At 39.9% G+C, this 23,096-nt stretch overlaps 1 protein-coding gene across 3 annotated transcripts in view; it reads left to right on the top strand.

Moving 5' to 3' along the window:
• Positions 1–23,096, top strand: part of LOC108148638 (tyrosine-protein phosphatase 99A) — a 114,351-nt gene that overhangs the window by 35,770 nt on the left and 55,485 nt on the right. For all 3 annotated transcript variants that reach the window (XM_017275758.2, XM_017275754.2, XM_017275753.2), the window contains exons 3-8: positions 3,684–3,853; positions 6,604–6,730; positions 7,288–7,411; positions 12,332–12,513; positions 15,095–15,282; positions 19,638–19,752. In XM_017275758.2, coding sequence (XP_017131247.1) covers positions 3,684–3,853; positions 6,604–6,730; positions 7,288–7,411; positions 12,332–12,513; positions 15,095–15,282; positions 19,638–19,752 — 906 coding nt within the window. The remainder of the gene's footprint in view (positions 1–3,683; positions 3,854–6,603; positions 6,731–7,287; positions 7,412–12,331; positions 12,514–15,094; positions 15,283–19,637; positions 19,753–23,096) is intronic.

Genomic DNA, 23,096 nt, shown 5'->3' with positions numbered 1-23,096 from the left:
AAGTGTCCACTGCCCGACCGAAACTTCAATTTTAATTGGATAATTACTCATCCAACCCAGGATTTAATCCCGCCTGAAGTTGATGCACCGCACCGGGGTTGTTATTGTGGGAAATTGGGGGAGGTTAACCGCGGGCAGCCTCATTCAATGCTCCCTTTGAACCTGCAAAGTCTGCGGCTCAAGTGGCTGACTGGCATTTTCCCCCCTTTTCCAGTTTCCCTCGGAACACTGCATCGCTATGGTTTCCAAATAGATGCACTTCAAAGTGCAGGCCATAAGAGATTGCAACTTGTTGGTGGTGGCACACGCACAAAACCGCTTCCACAGACCATTCACCAAATGCCCGAGATGTACGGATGACACACGGAATGTGCTGAAATTGAAAGCCAAATACGGCAAAGTAGTTGCCAAATGGGTTAACTGGCTACCGACTGCCAAATGGTTTTGCCATTCACCAGTCCCAGGCATTAAATGTTCTACAAATCGATGCAGTTGCATGCAAATGATCCTTCAATACGAGTAGTTTTTAGAGCATCGAAAGGGGAATATTATAAGGGAGACACACCCACTCGCAGTGCTTTTTCCAACTTTATTTTAGTTGAGTTCCTCAACCAAGCTCAGCCATGTTCCACAACATCAGAGAGTGTTTTTTCAGACAATTGACATGGCAACGGGTCAAAAGGAGCTCACGAGATCCCAGGACAAACAATCAGACTCGGATAAGTGCTGTAATATTTGTACTGTCGAGTTACACAGAGGGAAATATTAAGTTGTTTACCAATAAGATATATATTTGTGATACTTTAAAATATTTTAATAGTGTTTTTATGTTTTTTACTATAAACTTATTTTAAAGAATTTTTTTTGTTATCCAATTAAGTGTAGTTTGCTCTAGGCAATAAATGCACAATCCTTATTAAAAATACCATCAATTATATCTATATTTTTAATTACTTAAGCTGTCTTCTTCCAGTCACGAACAAATTGCGTATTATTTGATTCGTATCTAAGCTATTAATTTAGTTTTTTACTATTTTTAAGAGGCTATTTCGCAGTGCATTGTACTGAAGGGACGGATGGCAAATGTTTCCGCTGAAGCAGCGAGCACCGAAGCATGAATTCAATATTTCCATCTTTCATGCGCTCCGGCGAGTTTTCCGCTAGGATTTCAAAGGCACGGATACTTCGCCACGGCAACCTGCGAATCCCCGTTTAAGTCCCACTGTCTATGCGTCCCTTGATTCTAATCAACATTAATAAAATTAATTGTTGCCGCTTGGCTCGTCTTCGGGGGTTGCATTCAATTTGATTATTAGCTCAATCCAAAATAAACCGGGAACCGAGGGTGGTCCGACTACTTATTTCGATTTTGTCGTTGGCTAATTTTCCTGTGGTCGAAGGCCGAATCCCTTGGGCACTCGCTTGAATGGCACAAAATAATTATAATTTATTTACAGCGCCCGTCTGTATGTCTTTCTGCCTGTCTGTCTGGATGAAAGTTTGAATGTCGCTCTGTTTGCTGCTTAATTGCCAACTTCTACTGCGAAAACGTTTTCGGGGAGTCGTCAGAGAAGCCCCGCCATAAATTTTGTGCAATTGTTTCCTGAACTCGGGGCCATTGCATCAGGAAATTAAACTGCGATTCGTCCTCTGTTTCTGAGTGTGCGACTCATCTGCATGCGCCTGGCGAAATATGCAAAAATGCCACGCCTCCCACAATGACACTGGAAAATTGTATTTAATAAACAGATATCTTTAAAAGTTTGGGTTTTGTAAGCACAGCAACTTTTTTAACTTTAGGTAAGCTTAAAAACGTGTATGATCTAAATTTTGTATACAATTTGTGGTATTTGTCTTGTTTTTTTCTGTGCATCCTGAGGCTTCCATGCCGCAGTCCAAAATCATAAATTACACATAAACTGACCCCAACAGCGAATGTCGTTTTTGGCATTATGCAAACTTCCAGCTACAGAGTTCGGGAGTGTAATTTAATTTCTGAAGAGAGAGCGCACAAGACAATGAATCGATTATGTATAAATACTCCGATGATCGTGGCTTAGTGAACAAACGCAGCAATCATTTTGCAATTCTCGTAATCACCAAGGGGTAAGGGGTTCAAACATGCATAAAACCGAGCAACGAAAACCGAAAACCCAGAACCGAGAACCAAACCCATTTGCTGAACAGCGCAAGTGGTGGCCTGACCCCACTCGAATTGCAGTCGTCGTTGTGGCAACCAGTTGAGTTGCAACTGCCACTGCCACTGCCACTGCCAGAGCCACTGCCAATGCCATGGCTAATGGGTGGGTTTTTGGCTTTGGCATTGCCAATCGCTTGGCAGTAGAATCGTTTGGGCTTGCAGCATGATTTCTCAATTGATTGCAAGTGGCTGGCCAGAATCGGACCCGAAACTGGAGCTGAAGCTGGAGCTGGAGCTCGAGTTGGAGCCATGTCATGCCTAATGCTTATTACCAACACTCGGACGCTTGGCAATTTGTGCAGAGGCAAATGCAAATGCAGATGCAGCTGCAGCTGGCAAAGCTGCTTACTTTTCGTTTCCTCGGGATCTTGGCCAACTGCCCAGTGGTAGTCGATTTGTTGTTGCTATATTTTTAATTGGAGCTCCGTTCGCAGAGGCAGCCAGGGCATTTTTGGCAATTTCCAAAACAAATATTACTCGAAGGGATCTGCTCCGGCATGCATGAAGTGCCCGACCACCTCCGGTTGCTCTGGTTCAGGTGACCAGCTGGGCCACCTACCAAATAGTTTAGGCCATGAAATTGCTTTCAACACCGGCAACTGACACACAGTGCATGGGGATTTTATTATATGGGGGTTCATGGGCGTACATGGGGGCGGGGGAGTGAAGAGGGAGCCCACTCTGTGAGCACTGCTCCGTAAACATGTTATGTAATTAAAATGCCTTGTAGATATTTTGCCCAAACATTTTGCGGCTGCTTTTCGCTTTTGTGTGCCAAAAATATTCCTTTCCAAATAACTTGAGCTCCTCTTTTATGAGCGGCCACCGCTCGCAGCCTGAACTTTCTCAATGGAATGCCCCAAATTCTGGCAAGCTTTCACCACTTTTCCTTCTTCTTGGTACATGCACTCGTACAGGCAGAAAAAAAATGCAGTATCTATGCATTATATATTTTTATTGCCTACTTCAACAAGAAGCTTACTTTTGAGTTCCGAATATTAACATAAATCCATTTCCAATCACCAACAACTCCAACGTGTAATTTATGTGTTAAGGAGTTGAATTTAAATTGCAGAAGGAAATTAAAAGCTGAAACCGAGTTCAGAAAATCATTTAAATAAATCGAATTTCAATAAGTCATTTTTAAATTAAAGAACAGAATTAATATAACACGATTAAAGTTTATTACAATTGAAATTAAAGAGTTCCATATTCATTGTAACATTAATATGAAAGTACAATTAGTTTGCATTTCATTGCAAAACCCTGTTTAAATCTCATCGCCAATAGCACATATTAATATAATACAATTACTTTAAAAATTCACTTTGGTTACCTTTTAATACGAATAATCTAGCCTGGCTCTTGTGTCTGCTTTAAGAACCTTTTTATTAAAAAATTTGTAGTTTTCAGTTTTTGTGTTGATTTTTTTTGCACACGTGCACCTGACACTAACATTTAATGTATTATTTATTTCTTGCAGACGTCACAAATCTCGACTACGTAAAGGTGAATGCCGAGGCGGGCAAAAACGTGACCATTCCGTGTCCGGGGGTCAACGAGCACTCGCTGGTGGACACGCTCGTGTGGAAAACGGCGTCCACGACAATCGCGCAGTTTGCCAATCGGATACCTCTGCTCCACAGTCCAAGGGTAAGTCACATATGACCTAATGTACTGACAAAAATTACAAGCAAAGAAAAATAAACTTTTATATGCATTAAAATAATTTATATTGCAAATAATAATAAAATTATGACTTATTTTTAAAATTGAATGAAAGCTATAACTCAAATATTATAAAATCATTTTACTTTCAAAAATAATTTTTTTAATTTTTTTTTTTGATACGTAAATGTCTATTTACAAATCAAGTATAATCAAGATTAAATTTGATCATTGGCTATTCGAACAAACGTCTAGCTACCATTAAAATTGTTATTAATAAAATACTTGCATTGCATCAAATCATCAAATTAATGTTTAATTTAAAAAATATAGTTTTGCAATCTTCTTCATTTTATAAATTTTGCTAATAAATTGTTGTTTACTTGCACACCTTTTCACATTGAATTTCTTTTGAAAATTAAATTTATTATGTAAAAGATGTGCAATCCAATTTACTTATTCAAGACTCAAGATTTATTCTCCTTCCCGCCGCTTTCCCTCAGAAATGGCCCTCCAGTGTCATATCAGAATTCATTTCGACACTTTAGCACTGCTCCCCGCGGACGGGTGAACACGCCTAATGTGTAGGGCCCTTCCTTGGCGCAAAAACGAAGCTGTTAAAATAATTGATGGCCGGTTGCCGGGCGGCTGTTTGAACTTTGCCCTCCGCCGTCGACGGCGGCGATGAGTGCAAGAAAATGCAGCGAAAGTCCCGACAACTAAGTGGCCATCAGCGGAGGACAGAGGGGAGGTTGCGGGGTCACCAAGTGCAGTGCAGCCGGCGCGGCTAATATATTTTAAATGTTTGATAGTTGCACTAAAACAAAAGCGACATGGCGCAAAAAAATGTTCAAGTGGCTGCCAGATGGCAGAAAAAAGGGGCAGCAAGAGGAACACGGCGGGTCGAAAGTGATTGCAATGGCCTTAAACGCACTCGGGGGGCCACTGAGGCGGCGCAAACAGAATGATGAAGTTGCCTCTTCGTTGGGAACAAGATGATGGAGAATCCTGAGATGTCTGCACTCTGAGAAAAAATCTCAGTCGGATAAATAGGGCAGCAATCAGGATAAACTATTGTTTTCTTGTGTGTTTTTATTTTAGGGAGCCCAAGCCCTATCCTGAAAATTAAAAAAAATTATATACCTTTCCACTTAGAACGAAATTGAAACAATGTAAACATAAATATTTTTAGAATCTTTATAAAACCCTTTTTAAAACACCAGGTAAAAAAATCAGCCATTAAGATTGCACGGCTTAAATAAGTAAAAAGGTGTTTTTGACATAGGGCCTAGAGCTCATCTTGTTCAATTATCATTTTAGATCATCTTAATTTGATAGCCTTTAGGTTGACAGAGAAATAATTAGAATTATTTTTAGACGACACCCTTATTCTTCAAACATTTTGTTGTGATCTTTGGTTTGTTCTTTTTTAAGAATTTTTCTTAGTGCATAAATAAGATTGTAGTCTAGCTGCAGGAGAAGCTAGCCCGGCTATGTGTTAAACGGCAGACTGGGACACTTGAGCTGCAGCCAAAGTTGGTCCCAAACCGGCTTCGGAGCTCGGTTCGCATTTCTTGGCCCGAAGTTTCTTGCAAGTGCGGCGGCTGCTTCTTGGCCCGGCTATTATGTGTATTAAAAGTTTTTCACCTTGGCACAGTAGCTGCTTCATTTTATTACAGCTGACACATGAACCCTCGCACACACACACATGCACGCAAATACACCCACACAGAGGACCCTGTTGAGCTATTAACTTTAGTTTTATGGCCAAGACTAGAAATGATTCATGTTTGCCCAGGCCAAGCGGACTAAGAAGATCCACTTGCCCAAAGGACTAGGGATTTGCCTCCGCAAATTTCTATTATATTTTCCCTTTTTTTCTCCGGATTTTCTGGTCATGTAAGGCCATCAGGGCGGTAAATGTAATTTAAGATCACTGGAAAATCGCATTGGAAATGAAAAATTCCACTTGGTGAATTTCTAGCCAATGAGTTTTAGGCCCTGTCCAATAATGCCTGTCGACCCACAGTTCATCAGAATGCATTCGGCTGTATAGAAACTAAGGCTCTAATTGGAGGCCATGCAGGCGGCGGCATGAGATACGAAAGTATATATCCGGGTCAGGCATGCGAGGATAAGCCAGATACTCTCTTGCAAGATGGATTGCTGGCCATGAGGATGAAATAATTTAGTTTTGCTATTCGAAACAAACATAAATTCACCCGAAATGCATTTGCTGTATCGCAGTAATCTGTGATGAAAATCCTTATTAAATTCGGTCCAGTTATCCCAAAATGGCAGGTACGCCTGCAGTTGCATGGAACCTATTTTCGGCTTCATGCAATTTTCAAATTTTCTGCAAATCAGGATAGAAAAACAAACAAATCTTGAATGAATTCACTGTCAATGCAACTGGCTTTATGCTCATGTTGGCAAAGACACACAGTTCAATTATGGGCAAGAGAGCTGCACTTGTGGGCAAAACAAATTTGCCTTATACAGGAAAAACTTTTAGGCTGTGTCGATGACAGAGTTGGTGTACTTTGTTTTTGTTGGGCGGACATACATATGTATATAGTATCTGTGTTGGTTTTCCACTTATTTAAAAGTTTTCCATGACGAAAGTGGATACTCATGTCGGTCGCCATGTGCGTTGTCAGGTCCTGAATATCTAGATTTTGAATATTTAGATCGGACAAACGGAGTTCTAATTAAGTTTACCCTTCTCGTTGCAGATACAACTTTTATCGGACAACTTCGGCCTGCAGTTTTCGCCCTCCTTAGCGAGTGATACGTCGGAATATATATGCCTCGTTAACGATCGGCATATACCAGAGGCCATTGTGGATTTACTGGTCCAAGGTAAGTTTTTTACAAAACTAAAAACGCAATCTTATGATTCATATTCAAGTGTACCAAAAATTCTTTGAATGTTTATTTTTAAAAATAATTTGTTTTTGGTGGGGACTAGCATTTTAAGTCTGCTAAAATCTTTTGAAAATTAAAATTTGAAAAACCTTAAATAAAAAAACACGTAATCAACAGAGAATGTTCCGTGGTTTACTATAAAAAAAGATTTTTATTGTTTCTTGTAATGAAAACCAATCTTGTTTCATTCTTTTAAATTTATTTTCTTAAGGAAATGCAATTGCTTGTATTTAAATCATCCCAAGCGTTGATTCGCTCGATTTCTTAATGAAACGCTTAACTACTTTAATGATTTTTCCGGTTTACTTGGCCATCATCCGGTGGCCCCAGATTTCATTTACCGATATGTCTTCGCTCCCTGACGTCCTCCCAGTTATTTTTCCTTCGATTCCACACTCTTGTTTTCATTGTTGTCGCCCTCGTCTCGCCTTGACATGATTTCCATTTGCATTCCACTGATAGCTGGCATTTTTCTCGTTTCTTCCCTGCAGATGTGCCCGATCCGCCGGAGCGACCATTGTTGATAAGTTTCACATCACGCTCGGTGAATTTATCCTGGGCGCACTCGCAGCATCCGCGGAATGCACCCGTCACGCATTTTATTATTGAAACGCGGTAAGTGTTGTCACGCGAAGATTAAAGTATAGGTAGAGGTGCCAAATATATGATAGATCACAAAAAAAGCCAATTCTCAATCAGAAAAAAAACAAAATAAAGTGATTAAATGAAAAGAGCCAATAGTTTAATAGCCTTAATTAAAAAAAAAAATTATACGTAAATCCGAAAATCCGAATAATATAGGATCGATTACATATAAATAATGAAAATATTACATCCTTATAGTTATTTTAGCATAGTGTTACTTTATAAGTTCTAAGCAAATAAAAAATATATTTATAAATAGAAACACTAGTTTGCAAAAACAATTCAGAAAATTATTAAAATAGTGAAACTTTAAAGTAGATATTTAGAGCTAGCTAATTGGCCAGCACTTTTCCAACAGAGTGGGTGCTTTTAAGCTGATGAAGTACCCGTGGGTGGCGTGTTGTATGGACGAGTGGCTGAATGGATGGGTGGTCCAGTGGGTGGCGAAGGGCGCTGAAGAGCCATCTGTGGCGATGATGGACGCGCGGCCATGATTGACACATGCAAAGGCGCTTCGCCAATGGATGCAAACTGCGGCTGACCCCATTGCGCTAATGAAATAGCGAGCAAAGCGAAACGCTGGATGCACACCATCGCCGTAATGCCCCCATGATAAGCAGCTGGCTACGCCCACACCTTCCACTTGGAACCGCCTACCTGATTTGCACGTCTGCAGGCCAAACGTATTCAAATTAATTCATGCATTAACGACTGGCTTGAATGCACAAACATTAATTTTACAAAAATTAAATTTACAATAATTATTGTTAAACTTTAAAGATAAGATTGTAAGACATAACGATAAGACTGATATTTGGCATTGCGGTGCTAGTATTTTGGCTGCCACTGTAAACCTGGGACCGCCACTTCCGTCCTTTAGCCAGGCAGTACTTTAATTAATATGTAAAAGGATGACGACGACGACATGCATGACTACGGGGATACGCACTTCACTTGTGCTCCATTTAAATAGAAAAGAAAACACAGGCACGCGTATAAAGCCGTCTGTGCGTCAGTGAGTGTGTATGAGGAGGTGGAGTGGAGGGATTCCCCGCTTAAGTCGAGCACATACACCCATGCACAACCTCATACGCCCGCCATTGTACGGCACTGGCTATTTTCCGAATAACTTGAACTCAATGCGGGGCATGAAATAAAAAGCGAGCGCCGCCAACGCGGTACAAAGGCCAAGCCAAAATGTGGAAAAAATACCAAAAAGCGAAACTTTTTCAATAAATTTTTATCAACTGTAGTAGCACCAGGGTAAAAGGGCGGTGACGACGAGGGCGGCGAGGGCGTGTCCTCGACAAGACACTGGGTTCCCGGCACAATCGATGACAGCCAACTGGAAAGCAGAGCCTGCGGTGCATTTATGCAAAATAAGAAATAACTGCACCCACACAAACACTGAAGGAAATGTGAACACGCGCTGCCGCCTGCCAAGTCTACGTACACTTAAAAAAATGTTGTTTTTAAATATAAAAACAATAAAGTGAATTAAGAAATGAGATTTATAAATGTGTGGTCCTTGAGCTAAAAATAATGTTTTATGAAGAACTGCATTCCAGCTTAAATTATATTTTATATGAATTCCTCAAAATAAGTTTAATCAAGAGTGGATAGTGAAAAATAATTACATTTAATAAATTTGTTTGTAAAGTATCTCCGTATGTGAAAGCAATTTATAAAATACAAAAAAAATATTATATAAAGTCATTTAATAGAAAATAACTTCCTAATAAGCTAAAAATACGTTTTAAACATTACAAACCTAATGATTTTGGACATTTACAATCAACTTTAACTTAGGATAAGTATGAGTACGAGTGGACCATATTAATATTTATTTTTTTAAAGGAGCAAACACCCGACCAACATTAAAGTAATTTAACCAAAGAAGGATAAACTTATTCGTTTTGTAGTTCATCTCAGTGTGTGAGCAACTCATACGCATTATAGCATACTTTTTTGGGCAATGCGTGCACAAAATGAAGCTGCCCCAGCGCATCTCATTCTGCAGTGAGGTGGAGCTGCAGACTGCATTTTATGCAAATTCCCATCGACATGGGAGTGAGTCGAGTTCTTGATGCTGTCAAGGACCCCTCCGCACCCCTCTGCCTTTATTCACCACGCCTCTTATTTACATTTTCGCTTGATTCGGTTTATTTGCGCATATGGAAAAGGGGGAGGTGTGGACGAGGCTTCAATATGCACATGAGCTCCCATCGAAATTGAAAGACGCCAACGTCGATAAGATGATGATGATGATCATAATGATGGGGACATCCTCACGCTGGATTTGCCGGCTTGCTCCGATGCAATTGAAATGGGCTGAGTTGCCCTGCCAAGCGTTAAGTCTATCCATAAATTGCTGCCCCTCAACTGTTGCACAGCCAGCAGGCAGGATAATGTCATCAGTTGGCGAATGTGTGTGCACAAACTCGTGCATACTCGTCTGCATTGATGTTTTGTATTTGGCACATTTCACTGGCATAACTTTCGGTCAACCGAAAACTGGGCCAAGCTCTGTGGCTTACCACTCCACAGCCACAGCCATCTCCACATGTTTATCAACTGCTGTGGATAGTGATTCTCAATTCCATTCACCAAAACCCAAATAGTCGCTGAAAAATTGTTCATATCATTATGCGATGTCCGCTGATGATTCAGATATTTCTTGGCCCCGCCACTCACTCAACTGCATTTTCCGTCACTTGATTTTGACATGTTTATTCAGTTTCTCTTTTTCAAGCACACCGAATAAAATTAATTAAATCTTGCGCTTACGAAAACATTTTCATTTTTTGGATATTTGTTGTTTACTTTTCACATTATGTAAAATACGTTTGAAGGCATAATAAACTATGAAAAGTTTATAAAAAAACTTATAATTGAAAGATTTGATAAATAACATTGCTTAAAGCAATTAATATACAGTGCTGTATGCAACAAGCTTTTATTAAAAGTGTTTAATAATTTTCTGTTGATTTTAAATGCTTAATTGATTAAAGTGCATTGAAAATGACATTGCAAACTTTTAGTATTTCTTAACAAAATATTTTAGAGACTGTGAGAAAGAGAAGTATAATGTTATTTTGCCAAAAAAAATCAATGGTTCGGGAGCTCTAGTTATTTGTTAAATTTCCCTAAATTAAAAATACCACCTTTGCGGTATCCCAATAAAAATTGAAATTTATCTACCAGTTATTTGTTTATAAATTGTATGGGTTTTTTACCATGTTCCTGACTTATCTGCCGAAAACTTCGGCCACTATTTGTCCATTATCTTTAAGGACTCGTGCCGCAAGTAAATTATCCTGTTTCAACAACTCGTGCATGAACTTTGGCCCATAGCCCTCGGACATATAGAAACGATAGCCAGGGAAAGCAAACACAAACTCTCCCAGATGCATAAATAACTCATATTCATTTGCTTAATATGGAAAAAAGTGAGCAAACATTTTTAAAGCAGCTTACCAGTGGGGAAAACCAACGTCAGTGCAATAACAGCAAAAAGCATCCAATACATGTCCGTGGAAAGGCCGCAAATTTATTTGCCATTGTGGTTACTTTGCCCACGCCGTCGGAGAATCTCTCTTTTTTCGGACCACGGTTTCAGGGTATCAGGTCCAGGTCCAAAACATTTTTCATATGTTTTTCATTCGGGCCAGATGAAGGGCGGGCGCTCGCTGCCATGCTTCATAAAGTCGCCAAACAATTTTTTACCACCGCATGCAACGTGTCCGGAGGCCCGATGTCCCGATGCCCCCAATACTGCAATATATATATAAATATATCCACTATATGTACTCACTAAATGCCCATTGCCAGCGCAAACAGATGGGCGCCACTCAACGCGGAAGCTGCTCGCACGCATTTATTAATTTTAATCATTTTTTTGACATAATTTCCGATGGCCGTTTTTTCGGGGTCCTTTTATTGGTTGTCGCCATTCATAAAATGTTGAACATTTTTCATCGGCTCATATTTAAACAATTTTTAATCACACCATAAAAGCCGCACTGAATCGGTAAGCCCCATTAAAATCAAACTTTAGATGTGACGGCCGAACGCGAAATTTATGCAGGACCACCCAAAACAGAATGTGCGAAAAAATATGCTAAAATTATGTGAGTTTAAACCAAAATTTAGTACACTTTGAAATGTGCCATGAAAAATGTTCATTGTGCGAGCGGCTGCGAGTAATTTATATGCGCACCAACAACAATATTGGCGGAATACAAATATTCCTTTTTTAGGAACGTAGGTGGGTGTGTATGCATGTGTATTTTTGTACGGCAGAAAGGCGCATAAATATTTTAGTGCCTATGCGCGGCACACATTTCACGAACGGATCCCAAAAGGACCCAGCCACCCGCAAGTGTCATGCAAATCCGCATCCGTTTTATATAAATTTTCATAATGCATTTTATGCCCCATGGTTTATGTATATTGGAACCGCTCTGTCCCATTTCCCCATCGCCAGCAGATTGCAGACGTAAAATATAGATTTCTGAGTTTATTTATACGGACGTGCTTGTATGGCGGCAATTGAGCTGGTAATTGCAATATAAATGCACAATAATGAAATGATTCATTCAAATAATTTGGTCGAATCAAAATGTTTTGTTTGCTCGCTTTCTGTTTGTTCGATTAATTGTTCATTGAATTTTCCCTCTGAATGAGTCATCAATATACACTTTAAATTTATGAGATCAATAATACGAAATTGATTAATATAAAGTATATATTTAAAGTTATTATACCTGAAATAAAGTTTATCCAGTAATATATAATAATATAAGTATAAAATATATGGTAAATTGTTAGAAATAAGATAAAGTCCATTTTCCAAGACTTTTTATTTGACTATTACATCATCCTTTTCAGGGAGGGCGAGGACGGCATTTGGGAGCAGCTGGCCAGGATCTACACCAAAACCAATGCGACTTCATACCAGGTGACTGGGCTGACGCCCTTCACCGTCTACAGCTTTCGTCTCCTGGCGGTCAACAAGCTGGGAATCAGTCCGCCGTCCAAGGAATCCTACTACATAGTCACGCTGCGTGAGGGTGAGTTAATTTCCAACGTCCTTTGTGCTTACACACTTTATTGGCGACCCGATCATAAACTATTCGCGTAGGCGGTTCACATAACATAACGTAACATATAGCCCTGGGTAAAGTTACGCGACACATGACATAACAGTTTTTACAATCGCATTAATTTTTCATTTCAATTCCAACGACTTGGCCTGACTTTTAAGTGCCGTCAATGAAAAGTTGTCACAGGCTCGCCTGCTTTTTTCCCCCACACCCAGTTTTTGCCGCAACTGCCAGCAATTACGGCCTCATAAAGCCGAAGTCTCCTCACGTTGTATACGTTTAATTATTTTTCCGCTGACGGTAGGCCATCCCAAGCCCGGTTACGCCAAGCCTGTCGTCATTTTATGGAGCTCCTCCGGTCCTCCACCTGGGTAACTCCTCCCGCATCGCATCCTCCTGCTGGCAATGACATTAACTGCGTCCGTTCGCAACCCAAAGAATACTACAACTGAGGTCACAAAAATAGTTAGGCATTTGTTGAATTAATTATCTCATGAAGACACGATGCAGTCGATGGTATTATGCATAGAATTTAAAAAAAAACCTTAAGCAGCACTTAAAAGTCAACCAAATATTTTCCAGTAAATGTTATTTTAGGTCATCTCTTTAAAAAATGAGTTAGAATTGATGACATAACATACTAGCCCCGTCAATACAATAAATAACGTAACTACAGTGTCATGAAAAAACTATAAAAAATAGGAAAATTTAAAAAAATATGATAAACTTTTATTTTAGCTTAGTTTACTCAATTATTTTCTTTTAATTTGATATATTTCATTCTCGAAAATCCATATTTGGCCACCACCATTTTTTTGATCGCAATTGTCTAAGTGTGCATGCCATAAACACTCACATTTTAGAGAAAGCTTTCATTCCATTAACATGCGATGAAAAAGCCGAGAACTTTACCTCCAGAAAGTTAAAGGAACTGTAATCAAACTATGGGTACAGCTTTCTGTTGTGTTCAGCTGGATGCACTAAATTTGTACCGAATGCCTCAGCAGTCCGTATCATTTGGCTGACATTTCACCTGCTGCTGCCGCTTATGCTGCTGCCACAGACAATGATTAATCGTACGACCGTGCGTGTTCCAAATTTAGTATATTCCCCCCACATATGTATAAATGGACTCCAAAAAGTCACAAAACTTTGCGTAGGCTTTAAGAGCGCGAGACACATTAATCAAAGGCAAAGTAGCAGTAGCTGCGGCAACAGCGACAAGCTATTAGCAACACATTTGTCTTACGAACATTGGAAATGACTTTGCCGCTACACGGGAGAAAATATCCCCAGTGCTTACAATACCTACAATTTGTGACAAGAATAGATCAAATCACTTATTTTACTGTACAAACTTATAAATATAAAGGAATTTAAAGATATAATTAAATTGGAAAAGCAAAGCTTTGTAATTTTTGAAAATTAGTTATTTACTTTACAAAATTCAATGGATTTTCTGTAGGTGTAGGTGATTTTCACATGATTTTCCTCAGTGCTGGGTGGTCGGTTGGGTGTGAAATTCCATTTGTGCCGAACGCACAATGGAATGCGAACCCTGCCGAAGCTGCAACACATGCGGTTACAAATTAGTCAATAGTGTGTTGCTATGTCCTCGGCTCCTGAGCTCATTAAGGTCCTTTTGGCCCTCCTGGAGAGCTATATATGTAAACGGGTGTTTGCCAATGCTGCGGTCGCCGGCCGAGTTGCCAATTTGTATAAATTAAGCCTGCGACACGCATAAATTAACCAACGACACACACACCGCCATTTTCGGCTATGAAACGGATGCTGGGCGGATCTTTTAAATCTAAGCAGCGGAAAAGCGAAAAGTTTTCAATTTGCTGAGCAAACTTTGGACGCGGCATCAATGTCAAGTCGAAAGACATAAAATATCTTTTAATTTATTTATAAATTCATTGAGGTATGCGAAGTACTTCGCTCTCCTTTCGGGGCTGGCAAACCGCCAGATCATCCTAAGCGGGGCACACCTGCTACACTGAGAAAAAGACTTGTAAAAACCACTTAAAAACATACAAAATATTCTTAAAACAGAATATATCCAATAGTATACATTTTTCAGTAAACTTATCTTAGCTAACGACATCTAGTTTTGAAAATAATTAAAAATAAGTGAAAATAGGTCTTTCAAAGAACAAAGAACTCTTAAATAAGCAACTTGTTCTTTGAGTGTTTCTGCGAGACACACGCATCATTTAACCTGCGTGTAATTCCCGTAGACAAGGCCAAAAAGGGGATGGTTGCGAATAGGAAAGACGTCCAAATACGTAGGCACTGAGATCCCGAGGCCCACTCCAAAAGCCGAAAAACAGGCCGTGGCACTCGCAACTTATGTTGCGTGACAGTGACAACTTGACAATGCCACAGACAACGTTCCGCTTTACATGACAGGTCAGAGTTTTTGGGTGTAACTTTTGCGCGGCGTTTTTAATTTCGAATTTTTGAGTTTCCCACCGGAACTTTTGTGCGCTGGCCAAAGTTTTCTGGCCTAGATCGCTCATTCCTTAACCGACTTAATCTCTTGCAGCTCCCACAGGCAAGCCCATTCCGACAACGGCCCACAACACGTCCTCCACCTCGGTCTACATCTCGTGGAAGGCCCCTCCGCCGGATACCATATTGGGCGAGTTCCTTGGCTACCGCATCACATATCGACCACGCGATCGTGACCCGAACGATACAAAGGAAATCTATATACGCGACAACACCGTGGAGGTGAGTTACGCTTCTATTCCTAGTCATATTTAGTTGTTCAGGCCAAAGATAATTGAATTTCACGATTTCTGACACTTTGCCATGTTGCAAACACATGACTCAGGTTGTTGTGCAGTGAAAAAAAAATTATATAAAATTCAAAAACTATTTTAAAGGATAAAAAGAGATATATAAACTCTTGACTTTTAGATATGCTTGTTAAGTTTAATCGCTTCTAAATTGCTATACAGCTAATACTTTAAAGAACATTTAATTATTACTTTTAGGTTTTTTAATTATAAGGCTGCATTGTTATTTGTTATTTGCCTTTGAAAAAGCCCTCAAACTTAGGTGTACAATCATTTTAAATTACTTTATTTTCACAGAAAAAGAAATCTGTGCAATTATATTTTTTTAAAGCTAACGAATTTATTTGCAGTGGCGCAATAGAGGGCAACATTCCGTGTTCCGCCTGCAACGTCATTCAATTTCGCTTTGGTTTAGGTTCGTGTCTGGCTGCCTTGCCACGTGCATATCATTTTCCTTGCCACAAAAACTCGTGGATTTTCATTTCGATACCGAATGCCAAAGTGTCGGCTTAAAGTTGGTCCAAAAATGTGTGTGTTTCCACACTGTCATTCGCAGGCTTAAAGCCACATCAGCGGCGTATTAAAAAGTAATTTACACCTGGCAACAAGCAAAACATTTCCCACACACCTTGATGGGGGGTTACAAGTGTTTTTCGTTGGCCACCTGTCAAGGTGTTACCATATCTCGTTTGGGGACCCCGCTATCAGTGGCAATTTGTTAACGATTAGTCCTCAGCTGGGGCCAGTTTTGCTACTCTTGTCTAGGCCAAAACAGTGGGTGTGTTTTTCCATCTCCACGGGTCTCTTTCGTGTGCGGATAGTCGGACACGCAAGTTGGCTAATGAAGTAAGCAGGTGGGGGAATGTTGGAAAATGGGGGCGAGCCCAGAACAAATAACTAGGGAATACCTTTCAATAAAACAGAAGTTTGGCTAAAAGCAAACCGAACGCTTAGTCTAAGTTTGGTAAATTATATAGTAGCTATCGGTTTATTTGTTGATACCTTTTAAAAATTGTATTTGGTCATTGTTGACTTGCTTTAATTTAAGACGGCTTTTGTTGATATTCCTGCTCAATTTTCTAAATAAGAATATTATGTACTGTAGCCAAAGTTGTCCATTAAAATAATACAATTACCAATTTGCCAAAGTTAGTAGGAACAATTTTATTTAAAATAAAATGTTCTGAGAATCTGCTTAGTTTAACCTCCGAAAATGTTTAAGGCTTTGGCTATTTCTAGCTTCTGCCGACCTGGCTTTGAATAGATTTCAATCGACCGCCGGGAATTAGCAGAACCGCTGACCATCACGGCGCTCTTTGAACCAAATACTGAAGCCGAGCGAAGGGAATGCATTTCTGAACTTGCAGCTGCATTCCGAATGCGTTTGCCAGCTAAAATATGCAGAAATTATTAGCAATAATGCTTATGTACGACAATGTCTCTTGGCGTGGCGGAGTAAGCAAAAATAAAAAGTAAAAATAGAAATGGGCCACTGGAGGTGGGATCCAAATTTGGAGGACGCTTGATTGCCACGAGCGTGGCACGCTTTTGTGCTCGAGTGCATATTTTGTCCTTATCTAGTCGCAGCTACCCGTCTCTGTCTCTGTCTCCATGTCCTCTACTTTTCTCTCTTTTGCATGTCGCTGGCATGTTGAAATATTATCCTTGCAGGCAGAAACGTGCGACTTCAGTTACTTCTTTTTTTGGCAAGACAAGGGCACAGAGAAAAAATTTCTATTTTTACAGTAGGGACTTTTAACTTTTTGAATTAATAAAAAATGTAGCCCCACGATAAAAACATATCTAAAAGATATATTAAGCTTATACAAAGCAAGAAATGATTATTAGGAATAAAATCTATAAGTTCATGACTTTCAAAAGTATTCTTATCCAATTTAAATCAACACCCTCCGTTTTAAGTTGCAATTTTTCTCAATGTGCATGTGTTTTTTGTGCTCAAGTCACTTTGGCGGTCTCCAGGACATCGCTTTCTGTTATTCGCATATCGCAGCATCAGCGTTCAGTAGCCTGCGGCTTTTGCCGACCCGCCACGCCCCTTTTGGGCCAACGGCTTTCTTGGCCAGCGGCGTTCACATTGAGCTGTCACGTGTGAGGTGGAAAAGGGGGGGCGGTGGATTTTTCCAGCTTCGTCTGCACGGCTAAATTTACCAATTTTCTAATTAAAATTTCTGCGCCGTAAAGCATAAATTTCGCAACTTTTACGCAGATGAAAGCCAGCAAGTCGAGTCACACGAAACCTCAAAGGAAGTTGGTCCCACAAAAAAAATGGAAGCGAAAAGGGTAGTCCAACACTGATATTGTTGAAGAACCAGAAAAAAATACAGTGTAGATAAGTCAGCTAAGTGAGAAAAATTGTCGAGTTTCTTTTAAAGGCAACGGCATTTGTTTGACAGTCGAAATGTAATCGGCTTGAAGCTCCACTCATTTTTTCGCTACCGGCTAGATCCAATTGAGCCATCAACTGCTGGCACTAATTAACGCAGCAAGGAGCGAGAATATTTAGATGCTTATCCCCCTGCTTCACACTTTACAAAGTTATGCAATATGGCTGGAAGTTGGGGCAACTTTATCAATTACATTAAATCAATTACGTAGCCCTCCCTAGGGCAGTACCAACTTTCAGCTGACCATAAAAATAAAAGCAGTTGTAAATTTTCGGCCTCATTTACTGGCGACTGAATAAAATGGAATTATATGACCGCCCACCATATAGAAACACTAAATTCAAGCGCTTAGTCTTGTCCATGTAGTTATAAATACAGCAGCGGTTAAGAAATAGCAGTGCTTTTCCGAAAAATCCTTACCTAATTAGAATCTCAATTCATTTTAAAACAAAAACAAAATGTTTTAATAAATATTTCTGTGTGGCAATACCATTAAATCTTGTTATATCTTGACACCGAAAATTTGGTCACTAAAATATTATTAAACGACTTAGTAACAACTCAGAGGCTCTATTATTTTCACCGCAGCTGTAAAAGGATGCCGGGCGAAAAAGATATCACGCTTCTGGTGGAAATAACTGCGATTGTGGCTGGCGCCGTCTGAAAAGCCCAAAACAGCCACTTAAGCTGTTGGCATGGCAGTCAATCCGCTGCTAAGCACAGGCCGAAAGTTCGCATAGTCGAAACCCGTTGGTTTTGCGGTGGGACCGCAGACGAACACAGATACACATGCACACACACAGCAGCAGGCAAATTCAGGAAGGCAGCGCTCTAATGTATGCTACATAATTTGCCCAAGGCAGCTGACCATTTGCAAGTGTGCCGAATGTGTGTAGTGCTTTAGGCAGAGTGAACCACTCTAAGTCTGCGGCTTGTTTTATGGTTTGGCACTGCTTTTAACCTTTGCTTAAACCTTAATCAGCCGCTCGCGAAATTCACTGACTAAGGCTATTGGAATGGACTTCTTAACCTACACGCACTAATAAATTACAAGCATACAAGCTTTAATGGTTTAAAGTTATAATATCCCTACTAACTAGTTAACAGATTTAGCTTTAGATTTAAATGTAACGTTTGTCAGTTTATTTAAAATTCGAATTTCTTGTGTGGTTTCCTGCCGTTAAATCAGAAATCAAAAATACAGCTTCCATTTTTGTTTCTGTTGCTTTTGAATTGACTTTTTTTCGGTGTGATGTGGCAATTAAGGCAAAGACTACTACTCGTTGCCCAAGCAACTCAATTTCCTTTTGCACCGACATCGCAGCACTGCAAATCAATTTTAAGTGCTGCAATTTTCATATTTGCCAACGGCAACGCACAAAAGTATGCAACGCGCAATTTCCGCTCCAAGTATGCACAATGGAATGGAAAGGGGATTGGGCGGTTCGGGGGGTGGTGGTGGTGCTGCGGAGGAGCACTTGCTGCAAGTGCTCCACTTTATTTTGTTATGCGCCTTCAACGGCCAACAAATGAAAAGTCTTTTGGTGTATGTGCAGAGCGAAAAAAATACCGAAAGTTTGTATTTAAGAAAGTTTTTGTTCATAAAATGCATATTTTTTCTTATTTTTATCAAAACATCTTGAAAAACATTGAACTTATACTATATCAAATCTTTTATATTTCTTAAAAATTTTAAAAAGATTTGGTCAGACTCTTTATTTTTTCTTTTATATATTTGAATTTTTTCTAGTAGCTACACACTAACGATTAGTTTTTGATTATTTTATTTTAGTTAGAGGCACAACATTTTCTTGTCGTGTACGTTTACATATTAAATAGGCAATCAAACTGATTCTCCCAAAATGTCCCCTTTCTCTTGCAGAGCCATGAGATTCAGAATCTGCAGACGTATACGCAGTACAAGGTGACGGTGCAGGTGTTTAACCCCGAGGGTCTGGGACCAGAGACCACCATTCTGGTGATGACCGACGAAGGAGGTAAGTGCCATTCTGCCATTTACTGGAGAAACGCAATGCAAATTCTCCGGATTCCCCACATAATCAATAATGCATGCCACATAGTGCTTGCCTCAGGGAATTCAGGCTGTCAGGCATCCAAGCGATGGCCCAAGTCAATAAGTCGATCGAGCAACTATTTTTCACATATCTCGGAACCGCAAAATTCCAAATATTACGACTTATTGACATGCCAGATAAGTGACCAACCCCCGAATGCCAGAAAAAGAAAGTTATGTAGTATATCGTATATCGCAAATCATATGCATTACAAGATGCAGATGCAGCAGCGTCAGAAACAAATTCGCCTTTGTGTGCACTTTTAGTTTTTCCCCCTTCGAGTTTTCATAGATGCAAAGGCATAGCAAGGCAAAGCAACTTTGAGATTCGCTCAACCACAAAATGCCTCCACCATGCAATGAAGCAAACAAATAAAAGTTTAACTCCAGACCACAGGCTAAGGAAAATATGTTGCAATTTTTCATATTTCTTACCCATTCCCCGGTATTTTCAAGCTTTTCTCGGCATCTCGGAATCCGCTGCAGACCGCAGTCGGTCTACGAACCGTATTGAAATGGAAGAATACTCGCCCAAACAAATAGAAATACAAAATAAATATTGCTTACTTAAACTTTTGCCATATGCTGCTCAGTCAGCAAAAAGAACTGCCCAGGCATGTCTTTTCTATTTCGGGTTTTTTCCCTTCTCATACCTCTTACTTTGTGAGGTGTTTTTGGGGTATATTGTAATAGAGAAAATGCATTTATATTCTCTAGCTAAGACAAATAATTTAGGTTTAATATTTATAGACAGGGTATATTTATGATTTTGGCTAAGACTAAACATATTATATTTCAAGTGTATGGATATTTATAATGTTCGTAACCATGATACAAAATAAAATATATTGAGAAGAGATTAAGAAATAGTTTCAATATTTTTTCTTTTAACTAAAAACCTTTTTAAAATGGCTGAGACTAAATTCTTAGATTATGACTGATGCTTAAAATATAAATTTTCAATTATATGAAGATTTACAATGTTCTTTAACAACAGAACTAAATAAAATGTGTTGAGACGAGATTAGTAAACATAACATTTAATTCCTTAAAAAATGAAAAATTATATGCTCTTAAGCTCTAACTTTATTTTAATGACTAAAACTTTCTGCCTAAACCTTATCTAATGATGTGATAAAAATAATTGGCCTCTAAAATCTACAAAAAATTCTGATAGACGGGTATCAAATCGTTGCAATGTCCGCCGAATGGCGCACCCTGTTATATCCTTCCCTTTTTGTTAGTCCATTGTTATATCCCCCAATTGCTTCGACTCCTGGGCCGCCACGTGGATTTCCGCTGGCAGCGTTTCACTTGGTATCACCAGACGCCGCCGCTGGCGGAAGTGTTGATTCCATAGACGCCGGCCGGCTGAAAGTCTGCGGAACGTAAATTATAAGCAGTTGGCCATAAATAAATCGGGGCGGATATAAAATTCCAACGTGTGCGAATTTATCGGGATACCGGAACGGGGGATTTAATTTCCTGCAGTCAGCTCAAATCTGTTTGCATAAGCGCGCGCCAAGATGTCTTGGCCAAATATGGCGCTCAGCTTGGGAAGTTTTTTAAGCGCGCTAAGACTCGAAACTCTTTTGAAAGTTGCCCAAGAGCTTAGCGGCATAATTAGCATAAAATTCAGCGGAAAATCCTTTGCCAGCGTGAGTGAGTCGTGGGAGTGGCCGGAAACCGAATAAAATCAGATTCGATAAAAAGGAAAATAAGACGGCACTCCCGTATGGATTTGTCTCCCGTGGACTGAGTATAAGCTGCTTTGGGCGAGAGCAAAAATATAACTCTGAGTCTCTGCGACAGCTGGCATAACTCAGTAATTTCCGAATTCTCCACGTTCTTTTCCATTTTTGTTTGGGATGTGGATGTGCCAAGGTAACCTGGCAGGTGCAGACGGACGTGGCTTTCTGGGGATTTGCAGCGGCTTAGGCAGCAACTTTAACCAAGGCCAAAACCCAGCTCCCAGCTGCTTCAGCTCTGGGTCTAATACAATTCAGTCAATTTCGGGTGGGCGTGGCCGATGCGCGTGGCAGTTGATTAATTACCCTCGAATATTTGCCGCACAACAACCGCAAATAGCTGGCAAAACCAAAGCCCAAATTTCTGCACGTAAAACAAGGGGAAAGCTTTCGATAAGTTGTCACGAGTATACATCATTTAAAAAAAATATTTAGAAAGGTTTTGAAAAATATATATAATCCAGAGATACTTAGAAAATATTAATTAATAATTATTACTTAAAAATCTGAGATTTATTCAATTTGGAATTGAAAGTTTTAATCGGGTCAGGATTTGTAGTATAACTTGACCTATTAAAACCCAATTTTAAAATTAAATATCTCTACAAAAAATGCTAGTTTAATAGCTAAAACAAATTTAGATTTTTAATTTGGGCTTAAAATATGTTATGTCTTTAAAGACATGGTTAAAGTTATACAATAAAACTAATCTTTTAAAGATTCTCATACTGTAGATGAATTGAATTTTCAGCCCAAGAGAAAGTAACCAAAGAACTCTGCAACACGACCACATGCGGTGAAAATTATGAAGCCTTGCAGTGCGGCTTAGCAACGGGTCAGGGATCCATAAAATCCGGCAGTTCCTTTGCAGGAGGGCGCTGCTCCACAGATAATGTCTCCAGAAGGAACTCAACGATTGCAAAACAATTTTAGGGCTTCGCCGGGGCTTTGCACTCCGAAGCTCGACAGGCCGTCTTTGATTAGATATTTTCCACTTTCCTCCTTCGGCCGACCGGCCGGCCTTTGTTATTGCGTTTTAACTTCTGACATTGGCCCGGGCTTAGAGGGCCCTGAATTGTCTTGTCTTGCTCGCCTCTGCCGGCACGCACTTGGATTTCGTTTTGGCCAAGACTGGGGGTTTGTGGCCGAGAGTGGAGTAGAGTTCTTTTTCTCGTTTTCCGACTGCAGTGTAGACAGCTCAAGGGGCATGTTCTCCTGCCAGACCCCCAAACACTTGTCGCTTTCGAGAAATACAGAAGGACAGGCGGACAATCGTAATGGCTTTGTGCCCTGCTTCTTGATAACTTCGTTTCGTTTCGTTTCGTTTCATTTGTGTGGACATGGCAACACTTGATGGTCTTGGCAACTTTTGACTTTAACGCGTCCTGTTACCTAGAGCCCTGCTCCTCTGACACGGCCTTTGGCACCTTGAGCAGCAGGTCATGTCCTTCGGATCATCGGATGAAGTGAACTGGTTAAGACTGAAGCAAGTCGAGCTGTGTGCAATTTAATTTGTCTG

Source organism: Drosophila elegans, unplaced genomic scaffold (assembly GCF_018152505.1).
Source record: "Drosophila elegans isolate 14027-0461.03 unplaced genomic scaffold, ASM1815250v1 contig_476, whole genome shotgun sequence".
Classification (NCBI taxonomy): Eukaryota; Metazoa; Arthropoda; class Insecta; order Diptera; family Drosophilidae; genus Drosophila; species Drosophila elegans.
Note: the sequence above shows the minus strand (reverse complement) of the source record. Positions and strands in the feature narration are given on the sequence as shown.